The sequence below is a fragment of the Phalaenopsis equestris genome, unplaced genomic scaffold (assembly GCF_001263595.1).
Source record: "Phalaenopsis equestris unplaced genomic scaffold, ASM126359v1 Scaffold000114, whole genome shotgun sequence".
Classification (NCBI taxonomy): domain Eukaryota; kingdom Viridiplantae; phylum Streptophyta; class Magnoliopsida; order Asparagales; family Orchidaceae; genus Phalaenopsis; species Phalaenopsis equestris.
In genome coordinates this window covers 536918-558183 of record NW_018164556.1, presented here as the reverse complement: position 1 = coordinate 558183, position 21266 = coordinate 536918, and the positions used below count along the sequence as shown (strand labels likewise).

The following is a 21266-nucleotide window of genomic DNA, read 5'->3' as shown; positions in this document are numbered from 1 at the left end:
ATATATAGTTATTATTTAAAGAAAAATTAAGTTTTTAATTTTAAATTAATAATATTTACTCTTATTTTACAATAATCAGACTTAAATTTAAGTATGGAAATCTTAAAATAATGCAATAAAATAATAATTGATAATTAAATTAAAATTTAATGAAGTGATAATTGAGTATTTTATAGGTGATAATTTGATAGAAGTAACACAAATTAAGAGCTAGTAGATCGTTTATCATCGAGGTAAGTACTCATGTTTTTCTACTATAGTGATATTCTGCTTCTTATAGACCAAATGTATTAATTAGTACTTTCATTATTTATATTGTAATTATTGCGAACTCGGGATTTTGAATTCTAATTAATTTTTATTCATATTTTAGGAATGATATGCGGTAAAACATTATTTAAATGATTTATAAGTATATTGTATAATATGCAAATGAGAATGAAATATTTTTTTAATAAATAATAATTTTGATAAAATGCTTATATGTGCGTAAATGAATATGATGAAGTCACCACTTAATAGTACTATTCGGAGAACATCAAGGTACCTGAGCATGTAAATGAAAAAAAAATATATTGATATTGAAGTACCTTGAATGATACATATTTAGACGGTGCTTCTGTGATGATTATACAAATATAAAATGATATTAATATAATAATTGATGGAATAACATGTTTGATTTATTAAAAGTTTAACTGACATACATTTCATTTTTTTTTCTTGTATTACTGTAGTTTAAGGGTATGGGTATTCATTGGTTTGTTTAGCTCACTGTTACTTTTAAACTAACTTTTCAAGTTAATTTAACTGATTAAAAAATGAACGATTGAAGATAAAACATGTATAAAAAATGCGGACAACCGGTAGCAAGATAAATTTAAATATATTGTTTTAATTTTTTTCGATTAGTGGCTTTTTCATTTATTAAATAGTAACCGAATATAGAAAATTTAATTTACATCGCCTGACCGTTTGTTCTTGTCTTGGTTAATTCCAAGGCTCAAGTCATATTGTGACATTATTCGATTTGTCTTAATATAAATCAACTTGTTTGACTCGAATTTGGCTTGAATGATTAAAAATTTTGAATCTTAAACTTCCTTCTAATAACATAAGCTTTCAAAATCTCACAACTAAGTAAATTTATAAAAAGATGTTAGTTTTTTATTACTCAAAAGCTATAGTCACAATAATTACAATACATAGCGATAATAATAATAATAACAACAACAAAGTCTTAATCCCACTACGTGGGGGCGGCTACATTAATCCTTTTTCTCCATTCCGTCCTATTTAGTGTCATATTTTCATTTAGTTCTAATAAATTAAGATCATTTTTTATACAATAAGCCCAAGTCTTCCTAGGTCTACCTATGCTTTTCTTAACATAAGTCTACTCTCTTAATCGGCTCATCAGATGGTCAACGCTTAATGTAACTGAACCATCTAAGACGACTTTATTTGATTTTGTCCGTCAAAGGAGCTACACCAACCCTATCACAGATATATTCATTTCATTTTGCATTTTGTCTCCAAGTGTAAAGGCACTCGTCAAGCCACACATACATAGCGATAACAATAGCCTGAAAAAAATCATCATATCTCTGACAATTAGAAATTAGTCATAACTTGTAATAATTGAAAAAAATTCAAACATATCCAATGATTTGTTTATGCTATTAGGAGATGAACAGTTGACATTTAAAATAAAATTAAAAAAGGAGAAAAAAAATAATCAAAACTCTTACTTATTTTCGCCTCAAGCATTTTGTTTGGAGGCTCCTTATTTAAAGAATTTAATTGCTCCCCCGAACCCTAATCAAAACTCTTACTTATTTTCGCCTCAAGATGACTCCTCTTGCATTTTGTTTGGAGGTTCCTTATTTAAAGAATTTAATTGCTCCCCCGAACCCACCCACTCACACTTCACTTCCTCCCTCCTCGGTCATAGAAGAACCGCACATAACTCTCATGCCAAATGATGCGGCAGCCTCTCCCGCACTGACACATGTCACCCGTAGGCGTAAGCGGGATGACGTCCCACATGCGGGAGTTCTTGTGCGACCCGACTGTTTCGTCAAGACCTAACCGGTCAAGGTTTTCGCTATTAAGAGGAGTCGGTTGGTCCTCTTGGGCCAATCATAGTTTTCTTTTTTTAATATATTTGTATTCTTAATGTTTTAGGTTCAATTTTCTGTGTGTTTTGTATCTAGAAAGCCGTCGATATCTCTTATTTCCTTCGAGGGCTCTATCCTCTAGTCCAAGTGGTGTTTTGGCTGTATCTTGATCTCCAGGTGGTGATTCTCTTCCCTATCCCCTTCTACATCCTTCCTATATCGCCCTCGGTCGCTCCATCCCTGCTTTAATCGTCGAAACAACAACTATTGCTGATTTTTTCTGCAGTCCTCCCATTTCCACCCTCCTCCCTTCCCAACCTTGTTGCCACCCATCACAGCCGCCTCACCTTTCCCCTAACAATCTTGTACCACTCCCAGTCGTCGTTTCTCACTGTCACTATCAGGAAATTAGTTGTCCTAACCACTTAGAACCATCTCCTTTGTTGCTTTGTCACTGCCAGCTGCCTGGAATTATTCCTCTTGCAGCCTTCCTGTTTCTGTTATTCCAGCCACTCTGGATCGCCTCTAACGTCCTTTCCTTTGCTTTCCAGCCCACCTATCACCTTGCCCCCACCTTTACCAAATCCCTAGTAGTCACCACTACCTTCCTAGATATGTCCTAGTCGTGTGTCGTGATGTTCCATTTCCGTGTGTTGATTGTAATGCTGATTGACTTTGTCAGTAATGATATTTGTCTTTTATATTGTTGTTTGAGTTAACTTCAATATCATTTTGTATCAGAGTTTACTTAATCATAGTCCTATCCTAGTGTTTCTAGCTTCCACCAATACCCAACCCTATATCTACTCAACACCCTTCCCTTTTACTGATTTTTTCCAAACTAGCTACCCAAAAAGTTTTTTTCCCCATCCTACATCACCCCTTCAGACCCTCTTTCAAATACTCAAATCCCAACCACGCCACGAAGAGAAAATTGTCAGAGACCTATTTGGGTGGAAATGTCACAATGCCGTTTATGAGAAATCTGCGAAGAGATGTTCGATAATGTTCGATAATGTTCTATTGAGGATATACAGTGGGAAATCGTCCAATTGCAACAGAGGCATGCTGCCTTCGAGAGGAAACCATCCAGAGGGGTCACACAAATTTCATTTGATCCCCGAGATGAAGAATCACCATGCTGAATATTTGGCATGACATATTAGAGAAGCCAAGCTTTTAATGTAAAGGCAAATTGCAATATTTCGACAAAAATAAAGATCCGAATGAGTTCATTTAGTGACTCTGGACATTGAAATGTGTCTTTGAGTGTCAGGACGACCTACCAAACGGAATAGCGAAATTAGCTGCCAACAAGTTAAGGAAGAGTGCATCTCATTGGTGGGCGAATTTGAAGATTCTTCAATAATGAGAAGAGAAGAGTATAATTACTACCTGATCTAAAGAAGAATTGAGGGATGCAACACCAATACCTAACAATTCTTTACAGATAGGATGTTCAGACCCTACCTTCAAAGGTGGAGAGACAACCTCACCGAATGACCACCACATTTTACAAGTAGAATTCAACCTCAGAACAAGCAACAAGAGTACACCCAGTGAAACATCCAAGCCAACCACACTTGATGAGACACTCAGAATGGAAAATGGGTGGAAACCAATCAGAATTCCCAAATTTGTTTCAGCCAAGAAGTGTTTCACGTGTCACAGATTGAATCAAATTGCACAACCAGGGAAATGAACTATTTCGCTGAGTAGAGTGCTATTAAAGAAATAGACAGCGACGCGGTAAACACTGAAGAAGGTGATGACATAAAAGAGTACCAGATTCCAACTGATGAGAGAGAAATGCACGTAGTTCAAGTGGAGCTCTTGAGAGAAACTCCAACAAAATTAATATTGGCTGTCTAAACTGATCCTAAGTTCGAGGAATTGATCAGACACACAACAATTCCAGATAAAAGAATTTCAGACTTTTCAGACATATGATCTACTTCTTGAGTTGCGCCTACAAGGGAGGTCAAACATGTTAGAGACGATACTCTTTTTTGCCACTTCTAGAACACCATATGAAGTTATTTGTGTTAGAATCAGTTCAGTAGTGTACTCATCTACAAATGATCAAACGGGATGGATGAATCATATAACATTGGAAATCGCATAAGGATCCAGTAGTGTACTCATCTACAAATGATCAAACAGGATGGATGAACCATACCGTTGGAAATAGCCTAAGAATCTTTGGGTACAAAAGCATCTTACAGTGAGATCCAAGTCCTTTCCTCTCCTGAGTGGTTATGCTTTAGTATGACCCAACTTGCCATATATGTTCCCGAGTTGATTCTTTCTGTCAGACTTATTTATTAGATATATTTAGTTGAGTACAAGAAGTCAGAGAATAATATTCAGACTTAAGGGATCGAGAGTTACTTTGCGAGAATCTACAGTTATATGCAACTCCGAATCAAGTTAGCCAAAAGTGGATGTATATTTATTATATCAGGATGTGTTTTGGAATTACAATGCATGCCTTAATCATTTACCGGGAAGTTACAAAAGCCTCTCCATCCTCAATGTGACTGACATGACACGTATGAAGCACGAACACAGACACGACATGATACGGGGACGGCATAATTGAAACAAGTAGGACACGACACATCATGGAAACATTATATATAATTAATTATTAATATAAATTATATATTTTTTCTTCATTTTTTTATTAAAACATCACAACAAAAATTATGCAAGAATAATATTTAACTTCATAAATTTAATTTATATTATACAATCTCATGCTTATGATAATTAATTCTTAAAATTAGATATAAAATATTTCCAAAGAATTCATCCAACTTATAGTTCAAGTTTGTATTAAAGTTTAAAAAATATTATTATAAAGAGATAATTACTAATACTCGGCTTCGATGAATATTTGATTCTCGATTTTGACAAATGTTAGATGAAACTTCAACATGATCAGAGATGAAGTCTTTTGAGTATGAGGTATAATTAAGACTATACATATATTTATAATTTTCTAATTCTCGTGTCTCATTTTCTCGAAATCGTGTTAAGGTCACGTTCGATGCGGTTTTGAGGTGTGATCCGGACATGTTAGGGTTTGAAAAAAATTTAGCACATTTTGTAGTGTCGGTGTTTGATACATGTCTGACACGGGCATGATACTTTTTTAGAAATGTCGGTGCTACATAGCTTGACATTATACTACAAGGAGCCAAAAGCTTTGACATTTGAGGTTGAACCCCAATCCCAAGAGAATTACATAGGAGTGTCTTCTGCACTGACGTGGGTCACTCACAGTCGTGCGGGAGTTCCGCGCGGCACGGCTGATTCGCTTTGACCGAAATAGTCCATGTTTTATCCCTTTCGAGGAGTCGTCTGATCCCCTTGGACCACTCTTAGTTATCCTCTTATTATGTATTTGTTTTTTTGATGTTTTAGGTTCAATTTTTTTGTGAGTTTTGTATTTGGACAACCGCTGATGTTTTAGGTCCCAATCACCGTTCCTCACTGCCGCCATCTGAAAAACAACATATTTGTTGTTTTTCTTCCAAACCTCGCAGCCACCCTGCACAACCGCTTCCACCCCTCCCCACTTGTCCTGCACCACTCCCAATCACCGTTCCTCGCTGCCGCCATCTGAAAAACAACATATTTGTTGTTTTCCTTCTGCCCCAACCACTTAGAACCACCCCCCCTTGCCACCTCTTTGCTGCCATCTGCCCAGAATCATCCCTCCTGCAGCCTTTACTATTGTGACAACCATCATAATCCTTCTCACTGCTGTACCAGCCGCTTCGAACCACTTCTAACATCTGTTCCTCTTCTTTCTAGTATGCCCACCACCTTGTTGCCGCCTTTCTAAGTTTCTACAAGTCACCACCATATCCCTAGATTCTCCCTAGTTACGTGTCTTGTGTCGTGTTGTTGTCATTTCCGTGTGTTAGTTGTAACCGCCGAATGACTTTATCAATAATATTTGACTTTCCTATTATTATTTGGGTTAACTCCCATATCACTGAAAAAATCCACCGCAATTATCTCCATTGTTCTTCCTGTTCATGCAATCTCTCCTATTTCCTCTACGTTGTTCTGCCTATTTTTCTTCCCTGTTCTAAACCGCACGAACGCACTGCCTATCCGAACCAAAGCTCTCTCCCAACCGCAATCTCTTCTTTATCACAAAATCCACAACTGAAGTTCAATGCAAGCAGGAAAACCGCAGAAGCTGAACACTTCTAGTCTTCTTCCCTTGATTTCGGACGATGGAGAGGAGTCCCTCGCTTCTGTTCACATTCGCCTTTGTTACGTGCACAAGGCTGCCATCATCTTTTTCGCTTCTCTGCTGCCATACTCGAACAAATTCCATTTCTGTACGCTTCTCTGTTTGAAGTTCAAAAACCCATGCCGATTCACACCGTTCCTTGCTTTGTCTCTCATGTGACCCAACCAAACTCCCTAGCCCTCTGTTTTGCATGCCAAGACCCACATTTTTCCTAGGGAATTGCATCTTTTTCTCTACTTCGTCTCTGGTGTGACCCAAACCATTGTTGCTTGAATCCGACCCTCTACTTCACTTTACCCTCTGTTGTATTTTGTTACAGTCATTTCGTTGTTGTCAACCATCAACTCATTCTTAAAATGTATTAAAAATATGAGAAAATTAAGTACTCGTTCCAGGAAATTAAGTATTATTCAAGAGAAATTAAGTATTACTCAGGAAAATTTATGTACTAGTTCCGAAAATTACTATAATAAGTATTATTCAAGAGAAATTAAGTATTACTAAGGAAAATTTATGTACTAGTTCCGAAAATTACTATAAAACAAGAAAATTGAATTACTCGCTCTTAGAAATTTGAGTTCTATGTCTGGAGAAATCGTTCAGAAAAGTTTATGTACCAGTTTAGAGAATTGCTTGCTTGTGTTTGCCTATTTTTAGATTAATTGAATGCCTAACTCATCTTTTAAGACCAGTGGATTAGAAGACTTTTTGTTTCTTGACCGCAATGTCTCACGACACTGACCAACACATCTTTTAAGGGCTCATTGAGGCGGTGTTAGAGGTGATGTGTGCTCTACACTGCACCGCTTATGCGTTTGGCAAAAATGCATTTTGCCTATTTTCTTAAGTAGTTGTGGCGGGAAAGTTGCATTTTATACCTTGACTTGGCTAAAGTGTTGTGTCTGCCAAAAAGTTATGATTTGAATATTTGAAAATAAAAAAAAATTTGAAAAAGTCACTGCAACTTCTTTAACAACTTCTTTTGCAACAGATGATACCCGAAATCAATTTTCTGATAGAAAAATAAATGTTATTACTCCAAACAACAAATTACAATCAAAACTCGAAGAACCAAAAATACCAACAAAATACCAATGTCCCACTATTGTCGAAGGGGATATCCCTTCGACAGTGGTGAGAGGAGGGGCTGGCTGTCACGAGGGTGGTGCAAGAAAGGTCCTGCGACCAAAGGGCAGAGCAACAAGAGTATGTGGCTCTGTTGGAAGTAGGGGAGGGGGCGACAACAAGATGGAAGGTTGCAGGTGGGGTTTACTACAACACAAGAAGTAGGAATCAAAGATGGAGAAGAGAGACTATCGGCTGGAAGCAAAAAATAGGTAGAGGAGGAAGAGACCGGCGGCTGGAAGCAGAAAACAGGGAGGGGGAGAGTTGTGTAAGGGAATCAGGTGGAGGTAGTCACTGTCGCGCCCCAACAAATTTGTTGTTTTCCTTCTGCCCCAATGATGAGTAGGGCCGACACTCTTCCGTCGGCATAATAGTTAGTTATTTAAATTTTATAGTTATCTGAGATGGTAGGGTGCTTACTTGCCCTTGATCGATACTTTTATGTTGGCAAAGTGATTAATGATCTATATTTTACAGCTATCTGATATGGTAAGAAAATATGTACATTTATGGGCACATTGACATCCCCAACTAGTATCATAATGGGGTAAACTCTTCTTAACAAACACATACAAACATTCATTTATATATCATAGCATAAATTAATTTTTTATGTGACACTTTGCATTCATTTACTAATGAATAAATACACATCTATTAGGATTTAAAGGGCATACAATAATCTAATAACTTCACTGATAAATCATTATGCAATTATTTATGCAGAATGGTTAATACATTCAAATTGCTAACCTAATAATATGAAGACATTATTGGTAGTCTAAGTCTCAATAAACTAAAGCATAACTGTGAAAAATTAAAATAAAGAATATAATCAGGAAGTAAGAAACATTACTGTAATGCAAAAACATAAGTACTCGGCTCAAACTCAAAAAGTTCTTTCTTTATGTTCTATCACCTCTTCTTTAATAAAAAAATATTTACATTCAAATTTAACATTTCTTGTTAATTTATTTTAAATTATAAATTAATTTTACCATTTAATGGCATTCTTGCTCTTAATTTATTTTAATTATTTAAATAATCTATTGTAACATAGAATTGAGATATTCTTAATTTACTATTCATTTTTAACATCCTCAATTTAAAGCTTGAAAACTTTTAGAGGCGTTTACTTACCACTCAAATTTTTAACATCACATTAAAAACATCAGTGAAAATACACATTTTCATGCATAAGCTTAACACTAATATATAATAAATGTAAATATCAAATTTAGGGTGTTAGATATGTAAATACATAAGAATTGTTTGGTGTGTATGCAACTTTTCACAATTTTTATCTAGCCATGCCATTCGGTTGTTTTACTGACCGGAAGTTAATTTTGTGCAGAGCTTGGCTGGTTCATCAAATAAGAATTATTCGATGCGTATGTAACTTTCCCAAATTTTTATCAAGCTATGCCATTCGGTTGTTTTACTGACCAGAAGTTAATTTTGTGCAGAGCTTGGCTGGTTCATCATCTCCAGAGACTTCATGGTCACGCATGTAGTGCCTCAAACCAACAATTCCTGTGTTTTTGAGATTGGATGTTACTGAAACGTTTCATCATCATTGCTAAAAAAATGGGAATAAATGATGAATGGTGTGCGAGCTTCTTATTTGTAAAATGATCTAAAAAAAGTTGTTCGTCAGATGTCATTGAATGAAGTTAGCCATAACTTGTCATGTGAAATTATTGCTGCGTTTAGAATATCAGAAACTAAAGGGCCTATTTTGACACAATTTCGTTTCGAAGTTTTTATATATATAAACACAATCTATCTATCATGCATGTACATATTATTAACAGCTAAATTTTTAAAATAAGTGAAAATATACACATGTTCTTCCATATTATTTCCATTCAAAATAGCACAGAAATACATATATGCTACAGCATTTAAACATTTAATTCAAATATTTTTTTCGCACTATTGCACAGCATTCACCTCCACCTTTCGTACGCCTAAAACAAAATTTTCACAAGTCCGAAATTGATTTAAGATCTTATCCGAGCAACAAATTTGAACAGATCTAAATCTGAAAACCTGCTAGAAGCAAATCTCCAATGATAAAATCATCAATCAAAATTACCATCACAATAACAATTAGCCTCGTGACAATCTAAATAGAAGATTAATCAGGTAAACAAGGCAAAACAAATCCTTTCGATCAATGGCAGTTACTTACCCAACAAAGTAAGCTGTCAATAAAGGGAATTTACATACATAACCACACAATTCTAATGTTACATATCTAACGCCCAAAAGGTTTAATATTTACACTTATAATCATAATAAACCCATGCATGAAAAGGTGCATTCCACTTTTAAGAAGATAGTGCTTGTGGAATTTTTTATGCCATGGTAGTAAATATTTTAATTTACTAGAACTAAATGAAAATATGACACTAAATAGGACGCAATGGAGAAAAAGGATTCATGTAGCCGACCCCACGTAGTGGGATTAAGGCTTTGTTGTTGTTGTTGTTGTTGTAAAGATTCAGGGTAGTTTGTATGTAAATGTAAGGGCCTTACATTGATTGAAGATAGCAATTTATCTCCAGGCATTGCTGTAGACTTTGGAGTTGCTTCTCCCAGACTGGCTCTTGCTGACAAGTTCCTAGTTAACGGGCATCAAAATTTAAATTTTCTGAGCGCGACAAAAGATGAATTGAATATCCTTTGATGATACTTTCTCTTTCTATCTCTTCAATTCCTTCATTTTCCATTTTTCTTTCTCAGAAACTTATTCGTAGTTTAATAGTTTGGGCTTTTTGCCTACTTCCAGTTCTGATTTTGCTTCTTCTAGGAACATTAGATGATAACCAGATGCAGCTCTCCTGCAACAGCAAGATTGAAATTCAGTTTTTCAAAACGAGGGTTAGAAAATGCCAAACAATTAAAAGCACAATATGTATAGCCAAGTACACTAGCACAAGATAGAACTCAAGTTCGACTGGCTAAAGATCAATAGCATTGAATGGGCCTAGAGATTTGTGATATTTTAACAATCAGAGTTTATAGTAGTAGTAGTAATAATAATAGTAATAATAATAATAATAATAATAATAATAATAATAATAATAATAATAATAATAATGTAGTAATAGTAATAGTAAGAGTAAGAGTAAGAGTAAGAGTAAGAGTAAGAGTAATAATAGTAGTAATAGTAATAGTAATAATAGTAGCATAAATAGTAGTAGAAATAGTAATAGTAGTAGTAGAAATAGTAATAGTAGTAATAGTAATACTAATAGCAATAGTGGTAATAGTAGAAATAGTAGTAGTAGAAATAGTAGTAGTAGTAGTAGTAGTAATAGCAGTAGTAGTAGTAATAGTAATAATAATAGTAATAGCAATAGTAGTAATAGTAGTAGTAGTAATAATATTAGTAGTAATAGTAGTAGAAATCGTAGTAATAGTAGTAATAGTAATAGTAGTAATAGTAGCAATAGTAATGTAGTAGTAGTAATAGTAGAAATAATAGTAATAGTAATAGTAGTAATAGTAATAGTAGTAGTAGTAGAAATAGTAGTAGTACAAATAATAATAGTAATAGTAGTAGAAGTAGTAGTAGTGATAATAATAGTAGTAGTAATAGTAGTAATAGTAGTAATAGTAAAAGTAGTAGTAATAATAGTAGTAGTAATAGTAGAAATAATAGGAGTAATAATAGTAGTAATAATAATAGTAGTAATAGTAGTAGTAATAGTAGTAGTAGTAGAAATAGTAGTAGTCGAAATAGTAATAGTAGTAGTAATATTAATAGCAGCAGCAGTAGTAGTAATAGTAATAGTAATAACAATAGTAATAGTAGTAGTAGTATTAGTAATAGTAGTAGTAGTGGTAATATTAATAGTAGTAGTACTACTACTACTACTAGTAGTAATAGTAATAGTAGTAACAATAATAATAATAATAATAATAATAATAATAATAAAGCACATAGAGTTAATGGAAAGATATGTTACAACTTTACCTTCAACAATAATAATAAAATGACATATAGTTAATGGCACGCTAGCAAAAAAAATAAAATTCATTTCACCTATAACATCAAAACGCATTCACAGAAATCAGTTCATGCAAATAAACAAGTAGTAAAAATAGCTTTAATAAAACTACCTTTTCGAACTGAACTGAATGCCAGCCACTTTCCACGTACTAAGATAATTGGAGAGGATTTGAATACATTCTATCCAATGTGTTTACACTTTCATAAATCAGATTTTCCATTGTATTTCAAGCAAGCACATAACCAAATTTAAAGGTCTAGTACACTAGCATAAAAAAGGAAATTAACAAAAATAAAATGATAATAATCGCATGATATCTCATCAAGGATGAATATAAACTGCATCACAAACTACTTGTAAAAAGATAACTTTTTGCAATGCAATCTTCTACGGGACAAAGTGAACTAAGGAAGTTTACTGGATTCAAATACATTTGAGAGAAAAAAATAATTCTTAGTATTAACTCCAAAAGTTTACTCGTACAAATTGCCTATATTCAAAAATTTCCATTTTTTTAGCTCATACCTAAGATCCTTACTCGAATGTTTCCTTCTTAAATTCAAGCAGATATTTGGTTTGATGACAAGGCATCCAACACTGGATAAGCTTCAGGGGGTTATAAATATTGGGAGTAATAATTTCCAAACATTGATTACAATTATGTGATAGAATCCATCAAAACAATAAATATAGTACTAGATATTGATGCAAAGGGCGCCATGGTAACCTAAGCATGCTGCCAAAAAAAAAAAAAATGCTAGGTACGTTAATAGGGGGAATAGTATGTGTTGATTGTGATACAAACGCATTCAGAGAGTATGTTAAAAGATATATATGACGAATTATAATGGCTATTGAAGATATGATTTTTAGGTAACATTAGATGGTGCACGAGTTTTAATTAGTTTGGCTCAATGGGCGAATGATGGATGGATGGTAGGCCTAGGATTGTGTGGAGAAACAATTAGAGTCATGGAACGTGGTAAGACCTCAAAATTTTATTTTTATTTATTTCATGTTTAATGTTAGGTGATGGTGGTGATCATATATCTTGTAAATTTGAAGAACAGTTGGTTCGGTACTAAGTAATTGGATTGTGGAAGAACGAAGGCTTCATGATGAGTTGATGATGATGGCGATCACTTGCCTCAAGTTATTTGATTCATTAAGAGAAGGTTAATCTGTTATATAAGCCATCAAAGATTGCTAAGAGAGGTAAAGTCAACTAAATGAGAAATGAGTTGACAGAGAGGGAGAACGGTCAAAGTCCACCCAAAGAGAGATCATAAGGGAGGAACATTGCTTACATGAGTCGGCTTTAAAATATGGAAACTAAATTAAGTCAATAAGCCTTCCACTTTCAAGGAATTAATCACTTATATAGCCATGGTAGAAAAGAAACAGAAGTCACTAAGCACAGATTAATTTGGTTGAGCCAAATGAGGTTTAATTTAACAAGAAAGTAGTTGAGACCTAAAAGAATATAAAACTTGGGTTTCTCAATTAAAAATACTTGACCAAATCACTTCTCGGTTAAGTGATCAACATCTCAACTAGAATGGCCACACCAAAACTTCACAGGAGTAATTCAATTACATATCCATCAAAGCGTCCCTTCTCTACACAACTAGATGGCTAAGCTTGCCTCCATGTTTAGAATGGAATCGAGTAAGCCAATTTCTATATCAGTTGAACGCTACAATAAGCTCCAAGAGGACAAACTACATTAATACAAATTTAAATTTCCTGTAATCAACCAAAGTCGCCCGAATTTCAGGTGACTGCACACCAACATGGCACCAAGCAATGTAAGGGCTGTTTTTTTTTTCCTTCTTTTTTTTTTCTCTAACAACTGTCAAGCGGTCTTCATTTATTTCTTTAAAGTGGTTAAGCAGAGTTTTTACTATTTTTCCCATTGCCTCTTTCAGCCTTCTTTTCCTTTTGTTTTTTTTTTCAAGAATTACTTAAACATTACTTGATTCCTATGCATTTACATGCCTAACATCTAAACTTTAATTTTTACATATTTCTTGGTTCTTATGTGTTTACATATCTAACATCTAAACTTTAATTTTTACATATAGCCTACCAAACTTTTGGCATGAGAAAATTTACATTAGCAGCTTTTTATTTTATTTTATTCTTGTTGCAAGTGGTAAAGGCTAATTTTTTAATTTAAATTTATTCAATTTATTTTAATTGTCGAAATGATTATTAAAAATAATGATAATAAAATTTCTGATCTAAACAATGAGAACTTTGTAGTATGTACGTAAATGTCCCTTTTTTTTATTTACTAGGTCCAAATAAGAGTTTTCTAGGAATTTTAATTTATTTTTTTGGTCCAATTAATTCGAATAATCAGCAAAACTTTGTGAAAGAATATATATATATATTTTTTCCATTTTTTAGATCAACTGGACAATTAAATTAAATTGAAGTAATTCAAATTTAAAATTAGTCGTTACCACTTGCAAGAAAAAGAGAGCAACTCAGCCATCTGAACTCAATTTAGAAGAAAGGGAGCATTTACATGCATACCACCCAATCCCAATGTATTTACATATTTAACCCCTAAATTTAGAAGAAAGCACTATTGAATTAATCTTCCCCTAGTGTCAAAACAAGTTCTATAGGCTTCTTCCAACAAAGGATGAGAACCCAGTCAAGTTGTTGAGTATTTTCATATAATTCTATCAAAAAAGGATCTCTAATTCCTCCTAAAGGTTAGTTGTAAAGTAGCTTATCATAAAATTTTAATAGTTCTAAACAATAATGAAAATATAACTAGCCATAAAACCTTTAATTTTTTTTTTTAATTAAGAATCCCAAATAAAATAAACATTTACAAGTTTCGTCTACTTTCACTCTTTTAGAAGTAATTTTATTTCTCATCAAACCAAGTGTCTCCTTTTTCTAGATTAAAACTTCTGCCATTTAAAAGAATACACACAAAAAATTCTAATTTTTTTAATATAAAATTACTTGCCAAAACATATTGACATAAAGAACTTATCATTTCTACTTGATGCCTTTATGATGAATCATTATTATATTTTTATCTAAAAATAAAAATGAAAGTATATTAACTTAATGAACTTGAAAGATAATTTCTCCTTTCAACTTCATGCATTTGATCTCTCTTATAGATGCCAAGACTCTACTGCTAAGATTCCAGCAGCATGCTCTTTCCTCCCTAAATCTCCCACTCAAATCCCTAAACCATGGAATCAATGCCATCTCCAGTCTATTCTACCTTTCCATGGGAGCTACCAAATTCCAGGAGGCATGGTGCAAAGAAAACAAACCAGACATGAACAAAAGCATGACGCCTACTTTAAGAAGTGTAATGAGTGCATCATAAAGAGAGGGATGGATAGAATTAAGCAGGCATTATAATTATAAGAATAAAAATAAATAAATAAGGCATTATATTTGTAACTGAGATGGATTGTTAGCATGACCATCAATGTGATCACCAATGTAGTCTCAAATGGCTACCTTCTTTGAGCCCATGCTATCTTCATTAGGGTGGGAAAAGATTGATAATAAAAAGGGTGATAAATTAAATAACCTAAAGTATAAAAAATTGAACCAATTTACAGGCATGTATTGCATAGGTAAAACAAAGGGCTAAAGATGTTATGATACATCAAAAGTGTCTTTAACATTAATTTTATTTTACATAAAGTATTTCAGAAAAAATTAAAATGTCTGTAAAGGTTCTATTTTAACATTGCTTTACTTGAAAACATTTATTCCATAAAAAAAAAAAAAAAAACTAAGTCAATTGAAGCACTATTACTAAATCAATCTTACCTTCTAATCGTCTAATCAAATTGAACATTGTGGGACTCCAAAATGATAGTTTCTGTCTGTAAATTAATTGAGTTCACTTTGCTTGTTTATAAGCCATGACTGTTTACAAACTGATCTACCACAAATACAAAGATCCTGTTGTGCAATATCATAACATTAAGATTATTATAGAAGCCTCAATATATATATATATATATATACAGGAAGAGTACTTCTATGAGTCAAATTCCTTTTTATTTTCCAAATATTTCCCCATATTGATGGTACAAGTTTACTATAATTCTAAGGGATCAAGATTTTCTACGGGTGTAAAACTTGGAAAAATGAAATTTAATTACATATTTACCAATCAATACTAATTTCATACCGCTACCTCATTGCTTCACAAACTAATCTCATACATTTCAAGTCACTCAAACTTATTTTCACATCTTTACCTTCAATAGATGCCTCAAGCACCACCATGGAAAAAAATGGTCACAATGGAGAAGATTGTCATCGATAACAAGTGTTGGATAAGAGTGATATACATCAAAAGACATTTACATTAAAAGGTTATTACTTCATGATTTGAACCTAATAACATCTAGATCATAATGTAAGAAATTTAATCATCATTCCTTCGCTTTTTCCCTTTTAAATAATCATTTTCACAGATGGAAAGCAAAAGCAAAAGGAAAGGAAATTTATAAAACACTTGAATATAGATTAAGAACTAAAGGGAGTGAGATGAAATACAAGTAATGCTACAATAATAGTTTAAAAGCATTCTATGTGTATGATTTTAGTCCAAAAGAAGCACACATATTGCTAATTAGTATTACCTATCTGAATGGGATGGTTAATAAAGATTTTTATATAGAAGGTTTTCGTTCATTAAAATTAAGTGTCAAATAACCACTTTTTGTGGAAGAGGATTAATGGTCCTAATACTTAAAAAAACTTTGAAGATTGAAAAGCAATAAGACATGCAAGAAAACCGAAACTGTTAATTTTGTCAATTTTATCTGAGATGATAATATGAAGCAGATAACTAAGCAACCCTTCAATCTTATCCACATGAAGTGAAAAATGAAGCATAGAAATAATGAAAATGGAAATGAAAATCAAAATACTCAACACGTTGGAATGTCCGCCATTGCATGATCAGAATGTCGTTGATCTTCATCAACGATACAAGTCTCATATTCGCCAACAGACAGCTCCGCATTCTTCCTCGCCATCAGCTCCAAATCCTTCTGAACAGCCTCCCTTTTTGCCTTTATCATCTCCTTCCACTCCCTGTGCCCTTCCTCCATCATCTCCACAAACTTATCCTTAATCTCCAGGTAGGGATCCCTGTCCACCAGCTCCCCATGCTCATCATAAGCTTCCCTGAGCATTGCAGTCTTGATCCCGCCTTTCAGGGATACATAGAAGATCCCGGGGTGTCTGGTGAACGTATTGCCAAATTCATTGGAGAAGCGGTACTCCTCGCAGAACTTACCCACCACTGGCACGGCCATCCGCCTTGTCACTGATAGAGAGAGAAGCTCATGGAGCACCGCCACATTCCTCTTCTCCATCTCCGGTGAGGCCGGGTGCAGCTTTGAGGCATCCTCGTAAGGTGAGATGTAGGGCATTTCAAGCCAATCCCGTGTCCACTCCCGCATTTCACGACGGAGGTAGAACCCCTTGGGAAGGCGGATGGAGAAATTAGGCCGCATTCGAACCCCTGTGACGCGGGATTCTTCTTCTGTGCGGAGCTCGATGGTCGATCTAGCGTGCTCTTCCGGCCAAGACACTAACTCAAGGTGGTGTCCGCTGGATCCAACTAGACGGAGGAGATGGGCATGTCGAGGAACAAGTGAAACAAGGAAGTCGTCCGGGAAGCCAAAGTCGCGCTTGACAGAAAGAAGCTTGTGAGCAGGGAGGACCCGGTGGCGGGACATCATGAGAAGCTTGCAGAGCTTCGAAAGAACGAGAGGTTCGAGGCGAGAGGAGATGGAGGACTGCAGGGAGAGGAAGGAGAGTAAGCGTGGGGAGGGACGGAGGAAGGGTACGGGAGGAGAAGAGGGCTTGATGCGATCGTCGTAGAGCTCGAGGAGGTTGGGATAGCGTGAGAGGAAGGTCCTCGTGCGGATGGGAAGGTCAAGGCGCTCGCGGCGCTTCTCAAGGTATCGGAGAGGGATCCGGTGACCAGGTTCGTTGAGGACCTCACGAATGACTCGAGAGCAGAGACGGAAGCCCTTGTCGCGCTCGATGGCCGCGTCTAGCATGGGGTCCTTGCGCCAGGCCACCTTGAGGCTAGAGACTCCCATGGAACGGTGGAGTAGCTTGAAGATGGGGTGGACTCGAGCATTTAGGGTTTTAGGTACGAGGTGCGAGGAGGAAAGAAGACGAAAGAGAGAGAGCATACTCATGAAAGCTTCGAGAGCGAGCGACTCTTTCAAGGTTCAAATGAATTCCATGACTTGCTTATTTTCTGAAGACATTTGTTAAAAAGGAATAATGTTGAAATTCATTTAGCTAAAAAGATTAAAATATTTTGAGAAGGTTGACTAGGTGTGCTCATAAGCATAATCAGATGAATTGGAAATATATTGAATAATTCCTATTGTACGTTGAAAGATTCACGGTGACAGAATGATAGAAAAAAGATTTATCGTTCTAAAAAGATAAATCATACACAAATAATTTGAATATAGCAGAAGAAGACGACAAGATTTTTTTTATAGAAAAACTAGTAAACGGAAAAAAAAATCACTAGGTCTAGCGCAATCAAAGTAATTAATTATAAGTGTGTAATTATAAAGATACATCATTGTTATAAAATTGGGAATGAAGAGTTATAACATTATACTAAGTGCAATACTTATCCATGCACAATGTACATAGAACTTCAAAAATCTGAAAAAAAGTCGTCGTGTTTTAAGTATAATGTTATAAATAGTCTTCAATAGTTGTCATTGGGAGTTGAGTTGTCGTCATATCTGTAATGTGTGTTATATGTTATATAGTATTTGGGATACTCTGTTTTGCACCATATTCATGATACTTGTTACACCATGATACTTCATTCCATAGTATTTTGGGATACGTCATTATGAAACAGAGTTTCTAGATGGCGCCGAACAGAGGGGCGTTGATGTTGGTCGATGATGGCTGGTAGACGTTGGTCGATGGCAATGAAGACCGGAGGCTACAAATTTTTATATTTATTAAAATCTATGCCTAAATAATTTGTTCCAAATTTATGAGAATTTTGAAAATAGAGGCCCCACTAGTTAAAATTTTCATTTAGGACCATCATCGGAGCATGCGGCTTGGATGGCAAGTGCAATTATAACAAGGGACTTGGGGGCTAGTTAGGATCGTTTTCTGGATGCTTTGCATATTAGATCTTTACCACAACTTTTTTTGGTTATTGACTTCTTATTGTATTTTCAAAATTTTTACGACGAGAAGTCAATTTCGCAACCTAATATCCTATAATGTGGTTAAAAGAAAATTGTTGTCTGACTTTTTTGATAAAAAATATTCATAATATACATAACATTTTTTCAATAAGTTATTGTCCCCATAATAGATTTACAACCTAATATCCTAACAATTTTTCAATAAACATTTACTTTAACCGTACTTTTACTTTATATTTTTTACATACATATTTGTTTCTGTAAGGACTACCGTCAACAAAACCTAACCCAACCTTGACTGATATTACCCCGTCGGCATAGCGGTTAACGATCTACACTTTGCAATTGTCTAGGGTGAAAAGACCCTTACCTACTATTAACCAATATTATTTTGTTAGCATAGTTGTTAGTAATGTAAATATTACAATTGTCTAGGGAGAAAAGCTCAGTTCTACTCGCCTCTGGTTGATATTAACCCATTGGCACAGAGATTATCAAACTAACTATCATAATTGTCCAGGGTGGTAGAAAAAATCTACGCTCGTGGTACACTGGCATCCCCTGCATATACCATTAGGGGGTCGAATCCTCATCTGAACAAACATATACAAGCATTCATATATAAGTTATTTCATTTTTCATAACATACATTATTCTTAGATATTTTTATGCACTTACTAACATGCATACTTATTATGTTGTGTGAGTATTTCATGCACATCTCTCATGACAATCATTCTTCTTTATCTCATGTATATCTCTTATGTATATTATGCATATCATTCTACATCGCGTTTATCATGTGTATCTTTCCTATCATGTCTTACGTATCATGCATATTTTTCTTACATGTTTATCTTAAATGTCTATCTTACATATAATGTCTATCAAAATATCATTCATCTCATGCACATCTTTCATGCATGCACATCTGCAATAACTTTTCCATCATACATAAGTTTTTCATCTAACAATAAGAAGAATTTACTATCATATAAATATAACTCGACTAAAGCATATATATATATATATATATATATATATATTTGAAAAAAAAAAGATTATTGAAATTTAGGAATATAATTACTCACCTCGGTTGTTACACTAGATTCTTGATCTTCAGTAACTGACTGGACATTACAGTAACTTTTATATTGAGCTCAATAATCTATAAAACATAATATTAAGCTTTAATATTCAAATTATTTCCGTAAATTGAATTATTCTTTCTGAATTAGCATAGGGTTATGTTACTTGAAATTAATGGAGTTGTACTACGACAATATTCTACACACTTGTCTCGAACTTTCCGCCTCAAGTAAACAACCCGAAATTTGTAATGATCTTAGCATTTTACATATTTTTTGCTCATAAAATAATTACACCCAAAAAGTAACATTCTTACCTCAAAATAGGCTTCTCGGCACAAATCAGTCTTTCCGAAACTGTCAAATTTACTTTCTATCACCTCTAACTACACCTCTATCACGCTGACGTTGTGTTGGAACTCTTATGGAAGCTCACAAAAGACTTTGGACACTTTCGACACACAATTGACGCCTCTTAAGGCTATTGGAAAAGAAAAATACACAAAAAATGAGGCAAAAGTCAAGACCAAAGGGCGAGGAATGAAATGAAAGCTTAGAATTGCAAGAGAGAAGAATTTGTACCCTTGGATTTCACCCCAGAACCCCAAATCACGAGTTGCGACTACCAGATGCCGCTTGATTCACACTACCCCAGACGCCATTTTAATCGAGCTTAATACCAAGTATTTAATAAAATACTTATTGAGCAACAAACGAGTTTGCTCGTGAACATAAATGAACAAGTTCGATTATGTTTATATCTAGTTCATTTAAGCTTCGAGCTTTAAAAATTGTTCGACCTTTTTTATTTACTAATTTGAACGAACATAATCTAGTCTTAATCGAGCCGAGTCAGAACTGTTCATTAAGTTCAATGGTTCATTTACAACCCTAGCTATTCATTAAAACAAGAAAAAAAAAGTATTACTTTAAATAACCATAAGAAAATTTATGGAAGATACAAGTCTCTAACTCTCAGCAACTTCTTTCTCAAGCCTCAAAGTGGCAGAATTTAAGGAAAGGCAGCCTTTATTGGGTACATTAGTAATTTTGGACTCCACACACAAGGAATAATTTCTCTGCAGCCAAACACCCCCTAAGTTTTTTTTTTTCATTTATATATATATATATATATATATATATATGTTTCGCTCGATAAATTTAATTACAAAACTTTTTGGTAATGGCTGCATCCTACATTGTAGAAACCGCCAAAATCCCTAATCGGCGCCAGATACAGCAAGCTGGACAAAGAACAAAGATTCCATAACACAGGAAAACCAATACAAAGACTCCCAAACGACACTGGCAATGCATCAAGATAAGAATTTAGGGTTTCTTTCAAAATCTTAGAAAAATACCCGGGCCACGCGAAACCTCCGAGATCGAGAATGCGACGGCGGAGGAGAGCTGCAGCGGCG

The 21266-nt window shown here is 34.4% G+C and overlaps 2 protein-coding genes across 3 annotated transcripts in view; one reads left to right on the top strand and one right to left on the bottom strand.

Moving 5' to 3' along the window:
* Nucleotides 1–9208, top strand: part of LOC110020962 (peroxisomal fatty acid beta-oxidation multifunctional protein-like) — a 35029-nt gene extending 25821 nt beyond the window's left edge. The window contains exon 13 of the mRNA XM_020719270.1: nt 8985–9208. Within this exon, the coding sequence (XP_020574929.1) occupies nt 8985–9032 (48 nt within the window). The 3' untranslated portion in view covers nt 9033–9208. The remainder of the gene's footprint in view (nt 1–8984) is intronic.
* Nucleotides 8965–21266, bottom strand: LOC110020989 (protein ROOT PRIMORDIUM DEFECTIVE 1). 2 transcript variants are annotated; one of them, XR_002293591.1, is made up of 4 exons: nt 21207–21266; nt 16480–17823; nt 10060–10364; nt 8965–9051 (listed from the first exon to the last, which is right to left on the bottom strand). XR_002293591.1 is itself a non-coding variant. In XM_020719300.1 (3 exons), coding segments are annotated over exons 2-3 (1284 nt in total). In that variant the 5' UTR covers nt 17762–17823; nt 21207–21266; the 3' UTR covers nt 9989–10362. The 2 variants fall into 2 exon arrangements, 1 of the variants encoding a protein (XP_020574959.1); XM_020719300.1 differs by lacking the exon at nt 8965–9051 and having other exon boundaries at nt 9989–10364.

What these genes read in the sequence shown, in the direction of transcription:
- LOC110020989 (XM_020719300.1), bottom strand. Translation starts at nt 17,761, where the DNA reads ATGAGTATGCTCTCTCTCTTTCGTCTTCTTTCCTCCTCGCACCTCGTA.